Source organism: Bombina bombina, chromosome 9, assembly GCF_027579735.1.
Source record: "Bombina bombina isolate aBomBom1 chromosome 9, aBomBom1.pri, whole genome shotgun sequence".
NCBI lineage: Eukaryota > Metazoa > Chordata > Amphibia > Anura > Bombinatoridae > Bombina > Bombina bombina.
This window is the reverse complement of record NC_069507.1, coordinates 2,343,496-2,365,010: the sequence shown is the minus strand read 5'-3', so window position 1 is coordinate 2,365,010 and position 21,515 is coordinate 2,343,496. Positions and strand designations below refer to the sequence as shown.

The window sequence follows — 21,515 nt, the reverse complement described above, 5'->3', positions numbered from 1 at the left end:
GATCCCCCTTCAGTTTTTTATATTGGTTTTTGCAGGAAACTTGCCTATGACATTCCTTTACATAGTCTCTAGTACTAATACGTTTCCACCTTTGTCCTTTGGTTTTATGGTGATCGAATGGTCATTTGCAAGTTCCTGCAAAACTGATCTCTGTTTTCTATTCAAATTACCAAAGTCAGTATTTTCTTCTTTGAAAATGTTTATGTCTCTCTCAATTAATTTAACAAATGTGAGATGTTTGGTAACAGAGAGGGCTTGCATATAGCTTGATTTTGATTTAAAGGTGCTGAAACCTATATGGGGATTTAAAGGTGCTGTATTTTCTTGTTCATTTTCACCCAATAGGGTTTCTAAAACATTTAATGTCTGTCTTTCCTGTGTATTTAGATCCTCTGTACCTGGCATGTGTAAAAAAAAATATTTTTTTTTTATTATTTTACATGCAAAAAGATTTAGATCTTTCATGGTGGTGAATTTGTCCAAATTGTTGGTTGGACAGAATGTCAATCCTTTTGACAATACTTCCAAATGTGTATCGTCTAAATGTCTAGATGACAAATTCACCACCTTGAGATCATCAACTAAGTATTCTTTGTTTGACCTGTTTTGCTAAGTATTAGATGTGTATTTCACAGCTACAAGCCCTAGAGAGGATCCGGCTGCACCAAGCTAAATGTTAGGTGCCACGGGTGTCTTGGGTATGCCAGGGCTTAACTTTAACGAGCAATTGGATCCCTGGCTTCTGGATCCTGATTTAGAACACATCGTTTTTACAGTACAATGAAATATGTAGCTCCCATGCCTTGGTTAATCTAGCTTTAGTGAGAAAGTAATAAAGGGAGACGGTTGACAGAGTCTAAGAGAAACAGGAAATCCCTTTAAACAGAATATATTTAAACAGTGAATAACTAGTTTAAAATACCCAAATAAAGGCACCTTCAGGCAAATTACATTTAACAATGTTTATGGACCAAATAAAGTTTTAATAAAAAAGTACAGCTTTCTTACCTGCCTCATCATTTAGACCAAGCTGACCAAACTTATTTCGCCCCCAACCAAAAATGGCTCCTGAGAGTGTTAGGGCAAAGCTGTGAGCTCCTCCAGCAGCAATTTGCAAGAAAGGGATCCCTGAAAGAGACTTTATTTGTTTTGGCGAGCTTTCTTTCTTCAGGTCATATCCCAAGCCGAGCTGTCCATATCGATTTTGCCCCCAAGCATAAACTTCACTTACTATGGAACAAAATACAAACTATTAGACTAAATGTGTATAGCTGTCCTGATTTGTAGTCAGATACACTAGCTGAAACATACACTAGCAGCTGAAAGATACACTAACAGTTAAAAAACTAGCGCTACTGACCGAATAAACGCAAATTTCCACTAGTGAGTAGCTGTTAGGAGTTAAAGGGACAGTATACTGTAAAATAGTTTTTCCCTTAATGTGTTTACAATTGCTTTTTTTACCAACTGCAGAGTAAAAAATGTATGAAAATTAGCTTTTTAAGGTTTATTTCTGTATATTAAAGCTCTGATTTTGTGTTTTGAAGCCACAGCCTAATAAAATAGGTTGAGCTTGTAGGTATAATCAGATCTCATTACTGTATCACATTGTGTACTTATACCTGCTTCTTTATCTTATATCTGTCCTTAAAACAATCACCAATACTTTGAGAGAACAATGGAAAATCAACATTTTATTACCTTATCTCTGCTTTATCACACTGGAAGTGTAATTTCTTCTGCTGGCTGTGTTTACAAAGCTTATCTATAGCTGGTACGCGCGGCCACAAACTTTCAGAATAGGTGGGGATACCACATGCTAAATTAACAATTTCAATTGCCAATATAAGGGTAAAGGAGCTACTTGTAAACAATTTAATACACTCCAGCAGGTAAAGTGGATCATTGGGAACAAATTAAAGGGGAGAAAATTTTTGAGTAAACTGTCCCTTTAATGTTGACCTGACTAGCACCATTTTGTCTTTTGCATCCATCTTGTAATGATTAACCTTTATTATAATGGGTTATTCTGTAGTGAAAAATATATGCTTGTCATTTTACTCTGCAAAGCTAGCTAACCTTGTAAATGTCCCTGGCACTAGGCCCGGAGGGTACTATCTCGATAAGATGGTCAAACGACCTTGTTGTTCTCGCAGATGCATTGGTTATTATGACTATAGATATTGTTTAGAGCTAGTGAATTTCCAGAATAACACTGTGTATAACTGTGTAAAATGACGCGGCCATAATGTGTAATCAAGTTAACCCTGAACACTGTAATTGGTGCCTATAAGACATGTTGTGTGTCTTTCAATAAACGAGAATAGTTTTGGATCATTGCTGCGTGGTCTGAGTCTGTTCTAAGGATATCCTTATCAGATAATCTACATCTGTTCCAGGTGATACAGTGGGCCCGAGGCATCGGCCTGACCTGACACTCCCCCCCATGAAACCAACACCTTACAGTTTCTGGTCTCAGCTCGTGGGATTCGCAGTCGGTGAGTATGAGTTTTTTACTCTACTTTCCCTCTGTGAATCTGAACCTAAATTTAGTCTTGTAATAGGTGTTGGTAATATATGATAAAGGGTTAAAAGGGATTCCTGCAGTAAAGAAAGAAGCAGGGTTTGTGCAAAGGTTTCAGTCCTGTCGGCACTTGTGATAATCCCTCTAGACAGGTTTATAGTCCTGTGCTAGTTTAAGACAGGTATTGCAGTCCTGTCTGGTAAGCGCGCAAGATAAAAGTTGGCATGCACTTGAAAGTGGCATTGCTTTGTGATAAGTGGTTTTGAGTCCCTCTTGTGTTGAAATTGTCCATATCCATTCCTATAATAGAGTTTTGTTACCCACCTGGATCTAATGTTTGATATCTGATGCTTTGCTTATTTGCTTTTTATTGCTATATGATTGTGCTGTGCTTAGAACATATTAAGTGACTGTGCATTTTTAGCATTGCTGCTCTTATTTGCATGTAAAATATTGATAATAACTGCATGTTCGAAAAGGAGAATGTTATTGCATTTTTTAATGTCTACAAAGGGGTTAACAGAAGTATTTCAGAAGCAGAGAGACAGCAGAGAGACATTCACTCTAGAAAGGGAGGGGGATCATAAAAAAAAAAAACTGTCAGTAAGCACTGCTGTGTAGATTCAAAGAGAAAACTCTGTGTTAAAGAATGTTGAGGGCAAAGAAGGGGGGCCACCGAGCGCACACAGATCAGAGAAAAACTGTTAATTTTGTATATTTTGATGTGTCATGGGTGATGTGGCTGTTATTACGTGTCAAAGAGTTGCTTAGATCAAAAATAACAAAATAAAGAGAAGAACGGAGGATGTTTTTATCCTGTTTGAAATGTGTTTTTCTTAATTTGTGGGGAAACGGCCATTCTCTGCAAATTCGGACACTTTCAATTACATTTTAAATTTGGTGGAAAGTTAATCTTATTGTATTCTTATGTGTCTTTGGTATGTTATGAAATATATGTTTTCCTGAGAAGGAAGAATTCTGGTATGTGAGATGAGATGGGCTTGTGTGAGTATCGCTGTAAAAAAAATTTCTTTCTGTTTCTTAGCTGGGAAATCAGACGTTGTAAGGAGGTATTTTGTAGTGTTATTTTTATAAATGTATTTTAAAGTCAACAGCATGTTTTAAGTATGTGTGGTATTAATAGCAGTTTTAGTTTTAAGTGATCATTGTTGTATATAAATATAAAAACTGTCCACCTGTTGCGGCATATAAATATATTGTTTTTTGCAAGGGGACTAATTAAAGGATTTGTGAATGTGCGGATGATTGAGGACCTTTGGTCATGTTCGGGTAAATGAAAAAATATTAACATTGTATGTGTAAGATCTGTGCACAGAGTTAGTGGAAAAGATAAAATATAGTTATAGGCTGTATATCATTAAATTTATCTAAAAGTATTTGGGTCCGTTTCTGTTGCAAGTAAATTAATATGCAGGTCATGATACAGTACAGAAGTTGAATTTGTGTGGTAAATCATACAAGCAGCCTAAATTATGGTTAGGGTATACATATGTAATTTACGTGATAAATGGTTAGTCCTTAAAAGGGACAGTCCACTGTAACATAGTTTTGATATTAATGTATTGTCAATGGCTTGTTATACAAGCTGAATAGTTTAAAATGTAGGAGAAGTTGCATTTGCAAGTTTGTGTATATATGAAGTAAATTGCAATGGGTTGAATTTCGGATAAACCTTATCTTATATTTGTCTGTAAAACCGAAGCTTAGGGCTTAGACAGAGCAATAGAAAATTGTCATTTTATTATTTAAAAGACCAGTTCACTCATGTGAAAGGAGTTCATGAGCAGCAATAACACTGTATTAGTAGTTTGCAAAATATTTTTTGAGACCTTTATCTGTATTATTCTTTTTAAATCTGCCGATTAGATAGCAGATATTTCTTTGCAGTGTAACTTAATTCTCTCTGTAATAAAAACTGAACTGATAAATTGTCTACAATCTTAGTTTTGCGATCTGTGAGACTAGCGAAAAAGAAAAAAAAAAAAAAAAAAAAAAAAAAAAAAGAGTGAAAATATTTAAAGGGATACAGGCAAATTGATATAAAAACATAATTTATGCTTACCTGATAAATTTATTTCTCTTGTGATGTATCGAGTCCACGGATTCATCCTTACTTGTGGGATATTCTCCTTTGCTTACAGGAAGTGGCAGAGAGAGCACCCACAGCAGAGCTGTCTATATAGCTCCTCCCTTAGCTCCACCCCCCAGTCATTCGACCGAAGGCTAGGAAGAAAAAGGAGAAACTATAGGGTGCAGTGGTGACTGAAAGTTTTAAAAATAAAAATATATATATATGCCTGTCGTAATAAACAGGGCGGGCCGTGGACTCCATATATCACAATAGAAATAAATTTATCAGGTAAGCAGAAATTATGTTTTCTCTTGTAAGATGTATCGAGTCCACGGATTCATCCTTACTTGTGGGATACCAATACCAAAGCTTTAGGACACGGATGAAGGGAGGGACAAGACAGGGACCTTAAACGGAAGGCACCACTGCTTGTAGAACCTTTCTCCCAAAAATAGCCTACGAAGAAGCAAAAGTATCGAATTTGGAAAATTTGGAAAAAGTATGAAGCGAAGACCAAGTCACCGTCTTACAAATCTGTTAAACAGAAGCCTCATTTTTAAAAGCCCATGTGGAAGCCACAGCTCTAGTAGAATGAGCAGAAATTCTTTCAGGAGGCTGCAGTCCAGCAGTCTCATAGACCAAACGGATGATGCTTTTCAGCCAAAAGGAAAGAGAGGTAGCCGTAGCCTTTTGGCCTCTCCGCTTACCAGAATAAACAACAAACAATGAAGATGTTTGACGGAAATCTTTGGTTGCTTGTAAGTAGAACTTTAAAGCACGAACCACATCAAGATTGTGCAAAAAACATTCCTTCTTTGATGAAGGATTAGAACACAGTGAAGGAACAACAATCTCTTGATTGATATTCTTATTAGAAACAACCTTAGGAAGAAACCCAGGTTTGGTACGCAAAACCACCTTATCTGCATGGAAAATAAGATAAGGTGAATCACGCTGTAAAGCAGATAGCTCAGAAACTCTTTGAGCCAAAGAGATAGCAACTAAAAACAAAACTTTCCAAGATAGAAGCTTAATATCTATGGAATGCATAGGTTCAAACGGCACCCCTTGAAGAACTCTAAGGACTAAGTTTAGGCTCCAAGGCGGAGCAACAGGCCTAAATACAGGCTTAATTCTGACCAAAGCCTGACTAAAAGTTTGAACGTCTGGGACATCTGCCAGACGTTTGTGTAGTAGAATAGACAAAGCAGATATTTGACCTTTAAGAGAACTAGCTGATAATCCCTTATCCAAAACCTCTTGGAGAAAAGACAATATTCTAGGAATCCTAATATTACTCCATGAGTAACCTTTGGATTCACACCAATAAAGATATTTGCGCCAAATCTTATGATAGATCTTCCTGGTGACAGGTTTTCTAGCCTGAAACAGGGTATCAATGACCGACTCAGAGAACCCACGCTTAGATAGAATTAGGCGTTCAATCTCCAAGCAGTCAGACGCAGAGAAACTAGATTTGGATGCGAGAACGGACCCTGGATTAGAAGGTACTGCCTCATTGGCAGGGTCCACGGTGGAAACGAGGACAGGCCCACTAGGTCTGCATACCAAGTCCTGCGTGGCCACGCAGGTGCTATCAGAATCACTGAAGCTCTCTCCTGCTTGATTCTGGCAACCAGACGTGGAAGGAGAGGAAGCGGTGGAAATACGTAGGCCAGATTGAAGGACCAAGGCACTGCTAGAGCATCTATCAGTACCGCCTTGGAATCCCGGAACCTGGACCCGTAATGAGGAAGTTTGGCATTCTGACGAGACGCCATCAGATCCAATTCTGGTATGCCCCATAGCTGAATCAGCTGAGCAAATACCTCCGGATGGAGTTCCCACTCCCCCGGATGAAAAGTCTGACGACTTAGAAAATCTGCCTCCCAATTCTCTACTCCTGGGATGTGGATTGCTGAGAGATGGCAAGAGTGTTCCTCTGCCCATCGGATTATTTTGGTTACCTCCATCATCGCTAGAGAACTCCTTGTTCCTCCTTGATGATTGATATAAGCTACAGTCGTGATGTTGTCTGACTGAAACCTGATGAATTTGGCTGCAGCAAGCTGAGGCCACGCCTAAAGCGCCTTGAATATCACTCTCAGTTCTAGAATGTTTATCGGAAGAAGAGATTCCTCCCGAGACCATAAGCCCTGTGCTTTCAGGGAGTTCCAGACTGCACCCCAGTCCTAGCAGGCTGGCATCTGTCGTTACAATGAGCCACTCTGGCCTGTGGAAGTACATTCCCTGAGACAGGTGGTCCTGAGACAACCACCAGAGAAGAGAATATCTGGTCTCCTGGTCCAGATGCAGTTTAGGAGATAAATCTGCATAATCCCCATTCCACTGTTTGAGCATGCATAGTTGCAGTGGTCTGAGGTGTAGGAGGGCAAAAGGAACTATGTCCATTGCCGCTACCATGAGTCCGATTACCTCCATACACTGAGCCACTGATGGCCGAGGAATGGAATGAAGAGCTCGGCAAGTGGTTAAAAGTTTTGATTTTCTGACCTCCGTCAGAAATATTTTCATTTCTACCGAATCTATCAGAGTCCCTAGAAAGGAAACTCTTGTAAGAGGGAAGATAGAACTCTTTATTTATGTTCATCTTCCACCCGTGAGATCTCAGAAAAGCCAACACAATGTCCGTGTGAGACTTGGCTAGCTGAAAAGTCGACGCCTGAATTAAGACGTCTAGATAAGGAGCCACCGCTATACACCCGAGGTCGTAGAACCGCCAGAAGGGGCCCTAGCACCTTTGTGAAAATTCTTGGAGCCGTGGCCAACCCGAAGGGAAGAGCCACAAACTGGTAATGCCCGTTTAGAAAGGCAAATCTGAGAAATTGATGATGATTTCTGTGAATAGGGATGTGTAGATACGCATCCTTTAAGTCCACGGTAGTCATATATTGACCCTCCTGGATCAGAGGTAGAATAGTCCGAATGGTCTCCATCTTGAAAGATGGAACTTTGAGGAACTTGTTTCGAATTTTGAGATCCAAGATTGGTCTGAAAGTTCCCTCTTTTTTGGGAACCACAAACAGGTTTGAGTAGAACCCTAGCCCCTGTTCCTCTTTTGGGACTGGGCGGATCACCCCCATGGTAAGAAGATCTTCTACACAGCATAAGAACGCCTCTCTCTTTGTCTGGTTTACAGACAATCGAGAAATATGAAATCTCCCCCTTGGAAGGGAGTCTTTGAATTCCAGAAGATATCCCGGGGACACAATTTCTAAAGTCCAGGGATTGAGAACATCTCTTGCCTGAGCGAAGAGAGAGAGTCTGCCCCCTAATAGATCCGGTCCCGGATCGGGGGCTACCCCTTCATGCTGTCTTAGAGGCAGCTGCAGGCTTCTTGGCCTGTTTACCCTTGTTCCAAGCCTGGTTAGGTCTCCAGACTGACTTGGATTGGGCAAAATTCCCCTCTTGCTTTGCAGCAGAGGAAGCTGAAACGGAACCACTCTTGAAGTTCCGAAAGGAACGAAAATTATTTTGTTTGGTCTTCATCTTATTTGATCTATCCTGAGGAAGGGCATGACCTTTCCCTCCAGTAATGTCTGAAATAATCTCTTTCAGTTCAGGCCCGACTAGGGTCTTTCCTTTGAAAGGGATGTTCAAAAGTTTAGATTTAGATGACACATCAGCAGACCAGGACTTAAGCCATAATGCCCTGCATGCTAAAATGGCAAAACCTGAATTCTTTGCCGCTAATTTAGCCAGTTGAAATGCGGCATCTGTAATAAAAGAATTAGCCAGTTTAAGGGCCTTGATTCTGTCCATAATCTCCTCTAATGGAGTCTCCATCTGAAGAGCCTCAAACCAGAAAGCAGCTGCAGTAGTTACAGGAACAATGCACGCAATAGGTTGGAGAGAAAAACCCTGATGAACAAAAATTTTCTTCAGGAGACCCTCTAATTTTTTATCCATAGGATCTTTGAAAGCACAACTGTCTTTGATAGGTATAGTTGTATGCTTAGACAGAGTAGAAATAGCTCCCTCCACCTTAGGAACTGTCTGCCACGAGCCCCGCATGGTGTCAGATATGAGAAACATTTTCTTAAAAACAGGAGGGGGAGAGAACGGAATACCTGGTCTATCCCACTCCTTAGTAATAATATTCACAATCCTCTTAGGGACTGGAAAAACATCAGTGTAAACAGGAACCTCTAAGTATTTATCCATTTTACACAATTTCTCTGGAACCACTATAGGGTCACAATCATCTAGAGTCGCTAATACCTCCCTGAGCAATAAGCGGAGGTGTTCAAGCTTAAATTTAAAGGCCATCATATCAGAATCTGTCTGAGGAAGCGTCTTTCCTGAATCAGAAATTTCTCCCTCAGATAACAAATCCCTCAGCCCTACTTCAGAGCATTGTGAGGGCATATCAGATAAGGCTACTAAAGCGTCAGACGGCTCAGCATTTATCCTAAACCCAGAGCTGTCCGCTTTCCTTGTAAACCAGGCAGTTTAGATAAAACCTCTGTGAGGGTTGTATTCATAACTGTGGCCATGTCTTGTAAAGTAAAATAATTTGACGCACTAGAGGTACTTTGCGTCACTTGTGCGGGCGTTACTGGTTGTGACACTTGGGGAGAGCTAGATGGCGAACCCTCATTTACCTCTGACTGAGAATCATCTATTGCTCTATTTTTAAGTGCTAATATATGTTCTTTATAGTTTATAGACATATCAGTACAATTGGGACACATTCTAAGACGGGTTCCACAATGGCTTCCAAACATATTAAACAAAGATTTTCCTTGGTGTCAGACATGTTAAACAGGCTAGTAATGTAACAAGCAAGCTTGGAAAACACTGTAATCAAAGTAAAAAACACTTAGAAATAAAATGGTACTGTGCCTTTAAGAGAAAAAAAGCTGCACCAATTCTGCAAAACAGTGTAAAAAAGCAGTAAACTTAACGAAATTTTTACAGTAGTATCTTACAGCCTTAGTAACTTTGCACAGCTATGCAAATAAACAATTAACCCCTTAATGGCAAAACCGGATTGAAAAAAAACGTCAAAACCGGTAAAAAGACTTTCAGCACCTTGCCACAGCTCTGCTGTGGTGCCTACCTGCCCTTCAGAACGATTTGTGGGGGAAAAAACTTCTTTAACAGCCCTCAAACACAGCAGGAATCTGGAGAAGCAGTTGATATGTCTCAGAGGAAAGGAAACTGCGCAACTGAGGCGCGAAAATAGGCCCCCTCCCATCTCACTCGATGTTTTGAGGCCTATCAGAGAAACACCTGAGTTTCTCTTAATTAAACCATGTGAGTTACAAAAACTCAGCCACAATGACCCTTTAGTCCCTTCAAAAAAACGTTATAATTGCATCAATTAAACAAAAACGTTTTTTCCTAACAATGTCACCAGTAACTAATGAGCCTTCAAGCAAGCTGAAATTCTTATCAAAGGTGTCTGAATACAGCTTACCCTTCCCTCATGGGGATATTCCCAGCCTTTTCTAGAATTAACACAGTCTGTCTAGGAAAATATAGACTGAACATACCTCAATATGCAGCTTAGCCTGCAAACCGTTCTCCCAACTGAAGTTTTCCAGTACTCTTCAGTCCTTGTGAGAACAGCAGTGGATCTTAGTTACAAAGTGCTAAGATCATCCTCATCCTCCTTCCAGAAATCTTCATCCCTTTTCTGCCAGAGAGTAAATAGTTACACCACCGGTACCATTTAAAAATAATAAACTTTTTGCTGAGAAATAAAAAAAAACTAAATTTTAGTCACCCACATAGCTCTTGCCCTTCCTAGCAGTTAAGCAGGCAGAGAGAATGACTGTGGGGTGGAGCCCAAGGGAGGAGCTATATAGACAGCTCTGCTGTGGGTGCTCTCTCTGCCACTTCCTGTAGGAAGGAGAATATCCCACAAGTAAGGATGAATCCGGTGACTCGATACATCTTACAAGAGAAATCTGAGATTTTAAAGGAAATATTTACAAAGAAGACAATGAGGTTTACTGTAAGCCCTAACACTAGTATATTAAAACTGTATCAGCAGTTTCAATTAAAGATAATTTTTAATTTGGGTTAAAATGTCCCTTTAACTAGCCCTGCATCCCACTTGCTTAGGCTATTTAATGAACGTCAGTATACATTTTGTTATAAGTAAGGCCAATGTGATCATTGGGAAATATTTAAAGGGGAAATTTTATTATTATTCTTTTGTAGAAAGCTCATTTTTTTGTTATATACAATTGTTATTTGGCTAGAGAGTTGCGGAATGGTGAATATCAAATTATAAACAAAGTTAGATCCAATAATTGTGATTGTATTGGGTGTGTACTCATCTTGCGCTGTTTCTGTTTTCCTTCTTAGGACTCCTTGTGACTCGAGTGTCTGCTTGCCATGGGGATCCACTGGCTGCCTTGACTACCCCCATGAACAAACCATCAGATTTCCAGCATCTCCCTGCGGAAGAGCACTGGATAAGCACCACTACTGCAAATGAACTGTATTAAAGCAAAGTGTCTGAGGAAGGTGGAGCGCTCCTAAAGAAGACAAGACTGTTCTTAAAGTGATCAGAGGCCACCTAGACACAGTTGTGCTGGTTACCATGTCCATGCTTTACTGTGGAGAAAGAACTGTTGGACATATTGGGGGGGGTGCTAGCAATGCAGGTGGAAAAATAAAAGATGCAGTGTTGTTTGGGGTAGATGGGGGGCTGGTTGGGTCTTTGTGCAGATAGACCGGTAGTTTTGGGGATGCTGGAAGGTATTGGAGAGGCCGCACCTATGTGCAGTGACAAATTGTGCCCTATTGGCCTATAAAGTTATACCACGACATGTGAATATTTTTCTCTCTAGTATTCTCACATAGAGTTCTGTTACCGTAGTATTAGGAATCATACTGTTGTAAAAGGCTTTCCTCATTTTCTGCGCCTGTCTATTTTTATGTTATTCTGTTAGAATAAAAGAGTGGTATGTTAGGGGTTAATGTTGACCTGACTAGCGCCATTTTCTCTTTTGCATCCATCTTGTAATGATTAAACTTTATTATAATGGGTTATTCTGTAGTGAGAAATATATGCTTGTCATTTTACTCTGCAAAGCTAGCTAACCTTGTAAATGTCCCCTGGCACTAGGCCCGGAGGGTACTATCTCGATAAGATGGTCCAAACAACCTTGTTGTTCACGCAGATGCATTGGTTATTATGACTATAGGATATTGTTTAGAGCTAGTGAATTTCCAGAATACACTGTGTATAACTGTGTAAAATAACGCGGTCATAACGTGTCATCAAGTTAAACCCTGTACACTGTAATTGGTGCCTATAAGACATGTTGTGTGTCTTTCAATAAACGAGAATAGTTTTGGATCATTGCTGCGTGGTCTGAGTCTGTTCTAAGAATATCCTTATCAGATAATCTACATCTGCTCCAGGTGGTACAGTGGGCCCGAGGCTTCGGCCTGACGTGACCACTACCCCCATGAAACCAACACCTTACAGTAGCTATATAATTGAATTTATTTATAGACTGAATATAAAGAGAAAGCAAATCCTGATGACAAGTCTTAAAAATTCTTGAGAAGTTTCCTAATAAAGCTAACCAGTCCTAACTACATCAGTGCAGAATAGGATAATTTTTTATTTACTAAAGGAAAAGAACAAATGTCTCGACTTCTCATCCCTGACAAAAAGCACTTAAGTGTGGGTCTTATCTAGAATACACACCAAACATACTCACAAAAATGCTCTACAAAGAGAAAACATTTGGCAAAAATACCAGGGGCCGTCTCTCAAACTATACAGGGTAAGAGAAGGCGTTATAGCTGGCTATACAAGTCACAGTGAGCTATAAAGTTTAGTGGTGGTTAAGGTTACTTTCAGCTGTGTTACATTGAGACACTTCAAGGCGAAAGCTACCGGTTTGGGAGTTGTAGGTCACAGGATGCAATACAAAGCCCAATTCCTAAACCATTAAATTAGTGGTTTCGGGAAGCTATAAAAGCACCTTTAATCACTGATTACTCTAGAGAAAGGTGGGGGTCTTTGATTATGGTTTATTCATGTATGGATGGACCCCACCACAGGAACCACAGTGTCTTCTTCCTGTACAGAAATCTGGGGAGAAGACCTTTGTGACAAGTGCTATGCTAAAATATGTTTAGTTAATGTATACCCCAAGGGTCATCCAGAAAAGTATCTTAAGGCGTATGCAGTGACGTGCGGTGAGGCACTAGATATGATACGCCGGAAAAAACACATATACCGTGGGCTGCAAGTACCCCCAACAGGGCAGGTTTTAATTCATTATAGCTGAACCAGTGCACGGGTGAAATAATCAGCTGATGGGTGAGAGCAGTTTAGTAACCACTGTGTTACTGATCAGCTGATACATTTACCTGTGCACGGATTCAGCTATAAATGAAAACCTGGCCTGTTGGGGGTACTTGAGGACCATGGTTGAGAAACACTGAACTAAAGGACCAGCTCATCTGAAATGTGTTGATTACCTGGAGAATAAAGCACACATACTCTGCTCACTGACACACACACACTCTGCTCACATACCCACTCACTCAATTATGTGGCACAGTGCCAGTTACTAAGCAATTAGAATAATACAAAACTAGAAATAATTTATCATACTAATTTTACACAAACAAGTTATCAATACTGCCAACACAGCTGCTGCAATATGGTGCTCAAGAAACGCACGTGCATATCCCACTTAGGTATGCTCTTAAACAAAGGATACCAAAAGAATAAAGTACATAATAAAAGTAAAATAGAAAGTGTATTTGTTTTTTGTGTATGCAATTTCTATCTGAATGATGGAAGTTTAATTATGACTTTCATGTTTCATTCAAAAACTAATTTGATTTGCTGACATAGGGCTAGTAACAGTTAAGACAATGCTAGTTTTCAAAATATAAATAACTGGAAAAGTCTATTAAAATAGCATGCTCTACCTCAATCATGAAAGTTTAATTTTGAATGTCATGTCCCTTTGACTATGTGTTTAACCAGTTACAGCAGTCTTTAAATACCAATCACCAGCTAGCACCCATTAATGTATTGCTGCTTCTCAGCTGACCAAGGGTATGCTCTGAGACAAAAGTCAATTTGATAACATAAGTAATTTGAGAAGTCTCTTAAAATTACATTCTCCATCTGAACCATGGAAGTTCAATGTTGACCTTCATGTCTGTTTAAATAAATGCTTGTTGGTAGCTATGTTTAACACAGTCCAAGTTGGACTCAGAAGGCACAATACTTTATAACTCCTTATCAGGAAATGGTTGGTGAGCCAATCAGAAGCTGCATGCGCACATCACTCAGTTCTCCTCAGGACCACCATGAGAATATTCCTAATTATTTACTTTAACTATGGGTTTACACACATGCATTCTGCTCACTGATATACAAACTACATGCACATCACAGATCACACACACTGCTCACTGACACACACTATACCCACACACACACTCTGCTCACTGACATACACTACATGCACACTACAAACGCACATAACACACACTCTGCTCACTGACACACACTATACTCACACACACACTGCTCACTGACCCACACTATACACACACTCTTCTCACTGATACACACACACTGCTGTGTGTAGTGTGTGTGCTGTGTGTAGTGTGTGTATCAGTGAGCAGAGAGTGTGTGTGGGTATAGTGTGTGTGCATCAGTGAGCAGTGTGTGTGCAATGTGCATGTAGTTTGTGTGTCAGTGAGCAGAGTGTGTGTGCTGTGTGTAGTGTGTGTGCTGTGTGTGTTGTCAGTGAGCACACACACTCTGCTCACTGACACACAAACTACATGCACATTGCACACACTCTGCTCACTGACACACACACTATACTCACACAGCACACACACTCTGCTCACTGACACACACTATACTCACACACACTCTGCTCACTGACCCACACTAAACACACACTCTGCTCACTGATACACACACACTCTGCTGTGTGTAGTGTGTGTATCAGTGAGCAGAGTGTGTGTGGGTATAGTGTGTGTGCATCAGTGAGCAGTATGTGTGCAATGTGCATGTAGTTTGTGTGTTAGTGAGCAGAGTGTGTGTGCTGTGTGTAGTGTGTGTGCTGTGTGTAGTGTGTGTCAGTGAGCACACACACTCTGCTCACTGACACACAAACTACATGCACATTGCACACACACTATACCCACACACACTCTCTGCTCACTGACACACACACTACATGCACAGCACACACACTCTGCTCACTGACACACAAACTACATGCACATTGCACACACACTGCTCACTGATGCACACACACTATACCCACACACTCTCTGCTCACTGACACACACACTACATGCACAGCACACACACTACAATCACAGCACACACACAGCACACACACACAACACTCACTACATTTACACATATGCCATCCTCGACGATCAGAGCAATAGATCGCTAGCAAGATCAGAACTCTTTGATCTTTTCAATTTAAAGGGAGATGCCTACCCTTATACTTTGAGAACATGCAGTGGCATTACAGAGGTCTCTGGAAAAAGAACCAGCGGACTCGTAGTAGCCTCTCTCTGTGACAATCTGGAGTTATCCTTACAAACACTTGTCTAGTGCAACCAGATCCCATCTAACAAAGAAGAGATCCCTACAACAGAGGCCGCTCTTTACCATTCTCATCTAAGGGCTATTGCTAAAGAGATTACAGCCCTTGACAAGAACACAGATATCCTGCTTCTTCTGGGCAGAGACATGTCCAGAGTACATAAGGTACGTCAACAAATTAATGGACCACATGATGCTCCATTTGCTCAACGCCTTGATCTAGGTTGGGTTATCATAGGCAACGTCTGTATAGGCAAAATTAAGATACCTACCAAGATTCCTTCCTTCAAAATACACATCTTGGCAGATGGTTGCAACACCTGTCTTGAACCATGCCCACACCACTACTGTGTGAAAGAGAAATTTAACGACAGTAAGTGGCAGTGTAACAACCAAAGTAACATGAACGCCTTTCAGTCCTGGGACAACACCTTTGCATCAATGGTGTTCAATTCTACCAGTGATGACAACGAACTGGCACTCACAAGAGAAGACAAGGAATTTCTCAGACTTGCGTATAAAGAGTTTTCTCAGGATGATGCCAACAGCTGGGTAGCACCTCTACGTTTCCGTTCTCCGAAAAAGAAGCTACCCAACAATCTAGAGCAAGCAGCTGCTAGATTTTCCTCTTTAAAGCGCACCCTGAAGAAAAAACCAGAGATGGAGAAACACAGTCAGAAGGTAATGAAAGCATTCCCCTCTGACGACCATGCCATCAGCTTGATGGATCTTGATTTAGATTCTGACGTGCCTCCCATGCAGCGTAGCCTAGGTCTGCTGTGAGACATCAAACAAGATATTTTCATATTTAAGGTTGCAGCTTGTGAAAAGCCCTTCAACCAAGCGAGCAATCTTGTCTGTTGTGAACAGCTTCTATAACCCCCTTGTTTTCATAGCCCCTGTAAGCATAAATTTCCTTTTCTTTTACAAGATATGACGAGTCCACGGATTTCATCCTTACTTATGGGATACAATACGAAATCTATAGGACACGGATGAAAGGGAGGAACAAGACAGGAACCTAAACGGAAGGCACCACTGCTTGAAGAACTTACCTCCCAAAAACAGCCTCAGACGAGGCAAAAGTATCAAATTTGGAAAATTTGGAAAAAGTATGAAGAGACGACCAAGTTGCAGCCTTGCAAATCTGTTCAACAGAAGCATCATTTTTAAATGCCCATGAGGAAGCCACAGCCCTAGTGGAATGAGCTGTAATTCGTTCAGGAGGCTGCTGTCCAGCAGTCTCATATGCAAAACGGATGATACTCTTCAACCAAAAAGAAAGAGGGTAGCCGTAGCTTTCTGACCCCTACGTTTCCCAGAAAACACAACAAAGAATGAAGATGATTGACGAAATTCCTGAGTCGCCTGCAAGTAAAACGTCAGGGCACGGACTACGTACAAATTATGTAACAGACACTCCTTCTTAGAAGAAGGATTAGGACACAACGAAGGAACAACAATTTCCTGATTAATATTCTTGTTTGAAACAACCTTAGGAAGAAAACCAGGTTTGGTACATAACACTACCTTATCGGAATGAAATATAAGATAAGGAGAATCACATTGTAATGCTGAAAGCTCAGAAACTCTGCGAGCAGAAGAAATAGCAACCAAAAATAAAAAACTTTCCAAGATAACAACTTAATATCTATGGAATGCATATGTTCAAACGGAACCCCTTGAAGAACATTAAAAACTAAATTCAAACTCCAAGGAGGAGCAATAGGTTTAAACACAGGCCTGATTCTAGTCAGAGCCTGACAAAACGATTGAATATCTGGAATATCTGCCAGACGTTTCTGTAGCAAAATAGATAAAGCCGAATTCTGTCCCTTTAAGGAACTTGCTGATAACCCTTTATCCTATCCTTCTTGGAGAAAAGACAAAATCCTAGGAATCCTGATTTTACTCCATGAGTAGCCTTTGGATTCGCACCAATAAAGATATTTACGCCATATCTTATGGTAATTTTTTCTAGTAACAGGCTTACGTGCCTGAATCAAAGCATTAATGACCAAATCAGAGAACCCTCGCTTAGATAAAATCAAGCGTTCAATCTCCAAGCAGTCAGCTGTAGAGAAATTAAATTTGGATGATGGAAGGGTCCCTGAATGAGAAGGTCCTGCCTCAATGGAAGCTTCCACGGTGGCAGAGAGGACATGTCCACCAGATCGGCATACCAAGTCCTGCGAGGCCACGCAGGAGCGATGAGAATCAATGAAGCTCTCTCCTGTTTGATCCGAGCAATCACCCGAGGAAGGAGAGCAAACGGTGGAAACACATAAGTTAGGTTGAACGACCAAGGCACTGCCAAGGCATCTATCAGTTCGGCCTGAGGATCCCTGGACCTGGGTCCGTATCTCGGGAGCTTGGCATTCTGACAAGATCCCATGAGATCCAGCTCCGGCCTGCCCCATCTGAGAATCAGGGTGGCAAAGACCTCCGGATGAAGTTCCCATTCCCCCGGATGAAACGTCTGCTCAAAAAAATCCGCTTCCCAGTTGTCCACTCCTGGGATGTAGATTGCTGACAAATAACAAGAGTGAGCCTCCGCCCACCAAATTATCTTGGATACTTCTGTCATCCCTAAGGAACTCCTTGTTCCTCCCTGATGATTGATGTAAGCCACAGTCGTGATGTTGTCCGACTGAAACCGGATGAACTTGGCCAAAGCCAACTGAGGCCAAGCCTGAAGCGCATTGAATATTGCTCTCAATTCCAGAAAATTGATTGGGAGTAGAGACTCAGACCGAGTCCACACACCCTGAGCCTTCAGGGAATTCCAGACTGCACCCCATCCTAGTAGACTGGCATCCGTTGTCACTATCACCCATGAGGGTCTGCGAAAGCACGTCCCTTGGGACAGATGATCCTGAGACAACCGCCAAAGAAGAGAGTCTCTTGTCTCCTGATCTAGAGCTATCTGAGGTGACAAATTTGCATAATCTCAATTTCACTGTCTGAGCATGCTCAGTTGCAGAGGTCTGAGATGAAAACGAGCAAACAGAATGATGTCCATTGCCGCCACCATCAATCCAATTACCTCCATGCACTGAGCCACTAATGGCCGAGGATTGGACTGAAGGGATCGGCATGTATTCAGAATCTTCAACTTTTTGACCTCCGTCAAGAAGATTTTCATGGATATAGAATATATTAGAGTTCCTAGGAAAGGAACCCTTGTTTGTGGAATTAGTGAACTTTTTTCTAGATTCACCTTCCACCAGTGAGTCCTTCCACCCGTGAGAAAGGATAGAACCATGTCGGTATGAGACTTTGTCAGCTGATAAGACGCCTGGATCAGAATATCGTCCGGATAAGGCGCCACTGCAATGCCCCGCGGCCTGAGAGCCGCCAGCAGAGACCCTAGAACCTTCGTGAAGATCCTGGGTGCCGTGGCCAGCCCAAAAGGAAGAGCCAAGAACTGAAAATATTTGTCCAGAAATGCAAACCTCAGGAACTGGTGATGAACTCTGTGGATAGGAATATGCAGATACGCATCCTTTAAGTCCACGGTAGTCATATATTGACCCTCCTGGATCAATGGAAGAATTGTCCGAATAGTCTCCATCTTTAAGGATGGAACTCTGAGAAACTTGTTTAGACTCTTGAGATCTAAAATGGGACGGAACCTTCCCTTTTTTTTTGGGAACCACAAAAAAGATTTGAGTAAAACCCCTGCCCCTGTTTTGGAACGGAACAAATTACTCCCATAGTGGAGGTCTTTTATACAAACCCTCTCTTTTTATCTGGTCTACAGACAAATCGTGAAAGAAGGAATTTTTGAACTGCAACTGATACCCTTGAGACACAATTTCTAGTGTCCAGGGATCCTGAACATCTCTTATCCAACCTTGGACAAAGAGAGAAAGTCTGCCCCCCACTAGATCCGGTCCCGGATCGGGGGCCGCCCCTTCATGCTGTCTTGGTAGCTGTTACGGTTGCCTCCAGGCTGGCTGGAAGTTGGACCGTAGAAAAGGATGCTCCTAGCGCTCACCAAAGGAGCAGCAGCACCGTAGACTCTATAACTGCTGCGTAGCCACCATAAGTAATGCAGACTCTATGAACCACCGCTGCTGGGCTGGTATCTCGCCATCTGCTCTGCGCCCTGGACCTATGACCAGGCTCCAGTAGGTGAACCTCTTCCTTCTGTAGCAATCCCTGTAGCTAAGGGAGTATGAAGAGCATAGCAATCCCTGTAGTGATTATAAGCTTTATCCTACAAACATGAGTCAAAGCTTCAAGTTAGAGGGTCAACATAGGTCTGATGTACTGGAGCACACAGCCTGCTTTTTATTGAGGTTACATGCAAACAGGACACTCTCAGGGGGAGGCATAAAATCCCCCATCACACATTTGATATTAGATAGAGACACTCCCTTTGACAGGCCACAACATTACTTCAGCAGATAACATTTTACACACAATAAAACAATGCAGTCCACCTTATCACTACTAGAAGTCTGATTAGACAATGGGAAAGTTTATCACTAAACTTAATTAGAGCTGATCCCAGCAAACTTGTATTTAGAATGCTTCTTGAAGCTGAACAAAGTTATCTCTGTAGTTCTGACCGAAGGGTCTGTCACATAGCACTTAATGGCACACAATGAAACTGAACCAAGTGGGAGAAAGCCAGGGACAAGTCATTTCACAGGTCTGGGGACATAGTCTTAAAGGGGCATTGTTCACCAAAGTCACAATATGTCCCCAGACGGTTCTTAAAGGGCCACACACACCCAACAAAAGTCAATATGTCCTCAGGGGCACAATCTTCCAGGGGCCATAGTCATGTGGAAGGAGGCTGGCAAATAGGCTTCTCCAAAATCCAGGGAAGCAGGGCAATTTTCCATTTAAAGGGCCAGTTACAAACAGCAGTTTGTAACATATCTCCCCTTTTGGAGGGAGACTAACCAGGCACCTGACCTTCTGCCGGTCAGTGCCTAAGTTAGTCTCGCAACCCACCCACAAATAATCGTTAGCAGCAAAGTAGCCCCCCCACAATACGTAGTACTGGCCTGTAAGTTCCAGGTTGTAGGATGAAAGTGTAGCATCCTCTGCCTTCCTGGCGCAGCTGGGCAAATAGCTGATGGTACTTGGGGGGCAGAGGCCAGCGGCACTCTGCCCTGGTGCCAGCGCTTCTGCTGGGGTGAGGGGTGTGCAGGCCAGTTCTGTAACAAGGACAAGGTCTGTAGGGCAGAGGCCAGCAGCGCTCTGTCCTGATGCCAGCTCTTCTGCTGGGGGAATTGGGGCATAGTCCTGCCCGGTGGCAAAGGGAACGTGGGGGTCAGTGGGGGTTAACATCTCCACTGTTAACCCTGGGCCCAAGTTAGGAGTTAGCTGGGGAGGGGGAGATTGGCTTACCTCCTCCTCCTGATACTCCGGCGGGCCGTTGGGAAGGGAGGTCGATGCTCTCCGCTTCCTGTGGAACATGCTGCGGCTGGGGAGAGAGACCGGTTGTCTCCTCTCCCTGGAAGGCACACTCCGGCTGGGGAGGGAGGTCGATGCTCTCCCCTCCCTGTAGCTGGGTCTGTCGCTGGGGATCTGGGCCGCCTGCCCAGCATCCCTGTAGGGCCGGTAGAGAGACTGCGGTCCCATCTCCACCTGCCTGCTGGGGGTCCTCCCAGGACCAGTCTATGAGGCCTGCTGCCTCTGGTATCTCTGGTTGGGGTTGGGGAAGGAGACCGGTTGTCTCTTCCCTCTGCACAGTATACTGCCGCTGGGGAGGGAGGTCGCTGCTCTCCTCTCCCTGTGGAACATGCTGCGGCTGGGGAGAGAGACCAGGTGTCCATACCCTCAAACTCCACAGTTGGCGCTCAAAGGCTCGTGCCGCTTCGTTCTCAGTAGCCAATTCCCGGATGAGGCGACTGACTACCTCCTGTGCAGGGTCTGGACCATATCGGACTAGCCGCCTCTTTACCTCTGGAACGAAATCAGCGCTTTCATAGCGACGGATCAGGTTGAGGTGCTCTTCACAGGGTTCTGACCAGTGTCTTGTCAGCTCCATGCTGCTGTAGGTAGGGACGCTACGCAGTGGCTAGCGTTGCCCTCAATTACTCTCCTACGATACCAGTGCTGTTGTGGTGCTGCTCCTTGCGCTAGGACGCGATCCCACCGCTGCCGCCAAATGTTACGGTTGCCTCCAGGCTGGCTGGAAGTTGGACCGTAGAAAAGGATGCTCCTAGCGCTCACCAAAGGAGCAGCAGCACCGTAGACTCTATAACTGCTGCGTAGCCACCATAAGTAATGCAGACTCTATGAACCACCGCTGCTGGGCTGGTATCTCGCCATCTGCTCTGCGC

General features: G+C 42.5%; 1 protein-coding gene across 1 annotated transcript in view; it reads right to left on the bottom strand.

Annotated features, from left to right (window-relative positions):
• The window catches only part of LOC128639724 (probable E3 ubiquitin-protein ligase HERC4), a 346,975-nt gene that overhangs the window by 189,608 nt on the left and 135,852 nt on the right, over positions 1–21,515 (bottom strand). Inside the window, exon 5 of the mRNA XM_053691838.1 lies at positions 1,009–1,230. Within this exon, the coding sequence (XP_053547813.1) occupies positions 1,009–1,230 (222 nt within the window). The remainder of the gene's footprint in view (positions 1–1,008; positions 1,231–21,515) is intronic.